General features: G+C 35.3%; 1 protein-coding gene across 1 annotated transcript in view; it reads right to left on the bottom strand.

Moving 5' to 3' along the window:
• Positions 1-4,141, bottom strand: part of LOC106876677 (proteasome inhibitor PI31 subunit) — a 21,293-nt gene extending 17,152 nt beyond the window's left edge. Inside the window, exon 1 of the mRNA XM_014925311.2 lies at positions 3,941-4,141. Coding sequence (XP_014780797.1) covers positions 3,941-4,072 — 132 coding nt within the window. The 5' untranslated portion in view covers positions 4,073-4,141. The remainder of the gene's footprint in view (positions 1-3,940) is intronic.
• Between the last annotated feature and the right edge of the window lie 1,105 nt (positions 4,142-5,246).

Below are 5,246 nucleotides of genomic sequence, written 5' to 3'. Positions count from 1 at the left end.
GGGATGTCTATGGAAATTCATTTAAGATATATAACAATGAAAATAGCAAATAAAAAGACATGACTATATTAAGTAACAAATTTTTCATACACCTATGTTTGTATGAAAAATATTTAGTAAAACAGCAAAAAAAAAAAAAAAAAATAATAATTAATATAATGAAATAAATGAAAGGCTAGCTACAAAATGATGAAACAAAGCAAACCCTTGAATGCAGGGGCAGTAAAGCACCCTACTAGATATTATAACACAACCAATCTCCCACTCTATTTTGAATCAACTCATCTAGTCTCCCAAGTTACCAACCATAATGACTCCTCATATTTATAAATTCATTTGAACTGAATCTACTGTAAACATATTTTATTGATCTGGAAGGGATGGACGGAGAAGTTGACTCTGGTGTAATTCAAATACAGTACCTTGAAGAAAGAAAGTAAATACTGAATGTAACTGAGTTCAAGACTATACTATTTTTGCCACTCCATTGCTTTCATGTTGTCCTAAATAACAAGAATTGGTTCTAAGTTTGAATCTTATAAGAATCAATTTTTTTCATTTTTCTATTCTTTACAAATAAATATCAGAAATGTAGGAGACTTGATTCTCTGTAATAGATGTAAATGTTTCAGAAGAATCAGTGTTTAGCTTACAACATTAAATAGATAGACTATCAGAGGTAGAGTTTCTAGATGTGGTCCTAGCAATGATTCCTAGATGAACTGATAAATGTAAAACTGCTTTAGCCCCATGTCTGTGTCCACCTTACCTCTTCCCACACCCATACAACCTTGCCTGCCCATTCCTCTCTGATTCTTCTGCATCCACACACTTTCTACACTGCATTCTCATTCTGATTATGAGTAAGTTGTCCTAGTTTACATTTATGTTTTACCCATGCCGGTGGCATGTAAAAGGCACCCACTACACTCTCTGAGTGGTTGGTGTTAGGAAGGGCATCCAGTCATTGAAATCTTGCCAAATCAAGATTGGAACCTGGCGCAGCCCCCAGTTTACCAGTTTTCAATCAAACTGTCCAACCCATGCCAGCATGGAAAGCGGACATTAAATGATGATGATCATGAATAAAATACCTGCAGTGGATGTGAGCTGGTAATCATATATTTACACAGATGGATAGCTTGCAATTTACTTTGTGGTGTGTGTTTCCAAAGTTTTGCTCAAGCAGCTTGTTGATGAAAGACTCTCACCTTTTCTAAGAGAGTGTATCTAAGATTGCATTATTCTTCAAGATGGCAATATCTAGTTTAAACATCAATGGCATGGACAGATGAAAATTGCAGGCATGTGTATGGGCAACTGCCAGAATTTCCTTAAAAAATCTTAATCTGGTCTGCTCATACATGTGCAGATGCATGGTCAACATTGACCAACAAAGATTCTACAAGTATCAAGAATGAACCATCTGTTTGGTGTAGGTTTGGCAAATAGTGTTACAAAGAAAATTGTTAATATGTCATTCATATGGAATCATTAACATCCAAAGAAAATTGTAAATGAACTGAATGAGAAATAACCAGATTACAACTTAGTTCTTTGATTGTTGGATACATATTCTCTCAAAGGTGTTATAACTCAAACATGGTAGATGTTAAAGAAAGTTATATAGTTAAAAATGAAACTAACAATAATGAAGAATGTAAAAACATAGCTTGGTTATCTTGAATTGTTGAAGGAAATAAGTTAATTGGTGTTGAAGGCGTATGTAAAAGTTGTCTTTAATTATATGCTCTTTTCTGTCAAGGAAAAATGTACCAGTTTCTTCAGTTTTATTTATTATATTGTTTAAAGTTTTCCAACAGTTTTTTTTAATGTTTTTAGAGTTTTACTGTAATAAATTTGTGTAGTACCGTTTTTTAGCCATTCTTAAGCAACTTCTGAGTATTTTATCATACCTCTTATAACAATCAAGTTCTGCCTTCTCAAATTTGCCCTTATAACAATTTCTGTAATGATAAGTTTTTTTGAAAGCAAGAGTAAAATATGATTACACACGAGTGCGTGCGTCTCATTGTTTCACAACTGGTGTTGGTTTGTTTGCGTTCCTGTAACTTGGCAGTGTGGCATCAAATGAGTACCAGACTTTAAAAATAAGTCCTGGAGACTTGATTGACTGAAACTGAAGGTGGTGCCCTAGAATGACAGCAGTCCAGTGACTTAAACAAGTAATAAGGACCAAAACAGGCAAATTAATTATTACAAGATGTAAGGATCTATCACGACAGTGAAGAGAAATTTCGCGCTATATCAGGCGGGAGGGAAATTTTTTTTTTTTAATTTAGAGTTAGATCGTTTCAGATAAAAACAAAAAATGTCATAGGGAGGCATATGCACCGCCTAATTTGAAGAGGTTACTTATTTCCATTCAGTGATTCAAGCAAAGCCACGATACTTTTTACATTTCTCGTTATTGCTGGTTTCATTTTTAACTACGCAGTTTTCTTCAAAGACTGCTAGTTTTTATATTATAATACCCAAATTAACGACAAGAAGGGCAAAGAATGCCGACAGAAGATACATAAACCGTATCTCATATTGACAAGATTTATAATCCGAAACTAACACGTCTTGGAAATAAAAAGATGTCCCATTACACGGAATAGAACTGAAAATAGAACAGTAAATCTTCCTGGGTGCTATTTATAATCAAACATTACTTCCTCGATCATACATAAATATACTATATATACACACACTCACACACAGACATATGATAATTAATTCATAAATGGGACCATATCAAATACTATTATGGATCAGAGTAGACATGGGAACAATAATAGCTAAGAGGGGGTTCCACACTCCTCGAAACGGGGGAACACACAACTAGGATCCCATTAGTGGATGTCATTTTAAAGTTATTACCAGCCCAACCACCCAAGTTCTTATTAGGATTTCCTTCTTTATACTCTTATAAGAAGGACCTTGAGGTGCAGTTGGTTTTTAGTCGTCTCAACATCTGTTGTGGCACTAGTATTATAGCTGATTGCGCTGAAAAGTGGGTTCAGTACTGTGCAACACTGCATCCACTCACGCACAGGAACTTCTGGGGCCGACTTATCGAGTTAATATATATGTTACTGGTGCGTTAACGGCGTTTTGTTTCAATGCTATAGTGAACTAGGTAACAGTTCTATAGAATTTTTTTAGTCAACACTATCTACACAGATAAAAACTTTCTTCATGGACAGAAAAACGAAGTAGCAGCTGGTTAAGTTTCAGTCTTGTATTGGAATTCATCACCGACTGTCTACAGAGATATTGCTCGAATAGTTTAAATAATTTATTTATCGAACCAGCATAAAATTTGCGCATTAGTATAGGCAATTTACTCGAGCTTTTGATAATAATGGGTTTGTAGGCAGTATTTGCTTGGACATTTAAAAAGTCACAGATGAAATCCCAACGCTGGACTGAGACTAGTCCAGATTATTCCTCTTTTTCTGGCCACGATGATATTGTATGAAAAACATATGGTCTTTACACCACCTACGTATACATAGTGTAGGATAAAAATCGATATATTCTGTTGTACAGTATAACACATACCTATACAATGCATAGTGTATGTGAATATGTATTAGTGCGTGTGTGTGTGTTTGCTTTTCTAAACATCATATTTTGGTGCACCTGGGCACATTATTAGTGATGTTTCTTGAAACCAATAGGTGTTTCAGTTATTTCAACAAACATCATCCAAGATTGAATCAAGCCCCAGGTTGTGTTTAGTTAGCGCTACTCCTTACAGGTCTTCCACCTCCTGATCCATGGCTACCTTGGAGCAACCCGCCAGTCAGTTATATAGTTTATTTAACATATTCCTGAAAGGGATTGCGTGACGTTCATGCATTTCTCAAAAGCATTAGCAACATTCTGTATGAACGACATATCAACACTATAAATGTAAACAAAAACAAACCTGGTCACTAGTACTAATGCATTTAAACCCATTTTTGATGAATTCCCAGTGTAACAAGCAAATGGCTGCATCTTGAGTCGAACTGAGCTCAACGCTACGAAATAACAACTCCAAACCTGGATGGTCTGCCATTATATTAGAGACCAACGGACGACGAAAGAGAAAATTCTAGTGACGTTTTCATTTCTGTTCAGTAAACATAAACAGATGACGTCATCACCAATGTCGTAAAGAAACTTAATTTTATTGATAAAAGCAACAAATGAAATTAATATATTAAATTTAAATACTAGTAAATCAAAAATGTTATGAATATTTTATCTAGCTTTATTGTTTGTTTATTTCTTTCTCGAAGAAACCGGTGACATTTCGCTGATTATCAATTATGCAAAAGTATCTTCATTAGATTTCTTACAGAATTGAAAGTATATTGTATTTGTATATTCAAGCGACTGAAGGAGATTAAAGAATGATCCATTTCTATAGAGAAGGCGCAATGGCCCAGTGGTTAGGGCAGCGGACTCGCGGTCATAGGATCGCGGTTTCGATTCCCAGACCGGGCGTTGTGAGTGTTTATTGAGCGAAAAACACCTAAAGTTTCACGGTACTCTTCCACCACAACTTTCTCTCACTCTTACTTCCTGTTTCTATTGTGCCTGTAATTCAAAGGGTCAGCTTTGTCACGCTGAATATCCCCGAGAACTACGTTAAAGGTACACGTGTCTGTGGAGTGCTCAGCCGCCTTGCACGTTAATTTCACGAGCAGGCTGTTCCGTTGATCTGATCAACTGGAACGCTCAACGTCGTAAGCGACGGAGTGCCAACAAAAACAAGAAATATTTACGATTTTACAAGAATCGTGAATAATCCCGTTAGAGCAGAAGTTTGAAATATCCATACCTAGAAGAATCAAAACACAAGGGAAAGAAAAAAGTGGAAGAGAAAAGTGTTAACGACTGAAGTTTTTTTTTTTTGGATCTTTTTTAATACGGGGGCCACATTTTTCATTAACGAAACACTTTGAAACTTGGATCACTGGTAGAATGTGTCATATAAAACATCTTTTTCTCTTAGTCTTCTTAAAAAAAAAAGAAATCCATAAATTATTCCATGTTAAAGTTGTCGTATTTCTGTAATTTCAACCAATCACTGACGTCCATTCAGGCGATATACATTAAGTGCCGACTACATAAACAAACGATTCTGAAACAATTAACCCTAACCCTAACCCTAGGGTTAGAGTTAGGGTTAGGGTTAGGGTTAAAGCAAATTTAAAATGAAAAAAGCAAATAAAACGAAGACAATT

Source organism: Octopus bimaculoides, chromosome 3 (genome assembly GCF_001194135.2).
Source record: "Octopus bimaculoides isolate UCB-OBI-ISO-001 chromosome 3, ASM119413v2, whole genome shotgun sequence".
Lineage (NCBI taxonomy): Eukaryota > Metazoa > Mollusca > Cephalopoda > Octopoda > Octopodidae > Octopus > Octopus bimaculoides.
This window is presented reverse-complemented; position numbering and strand designations above follow the sequence as displayed.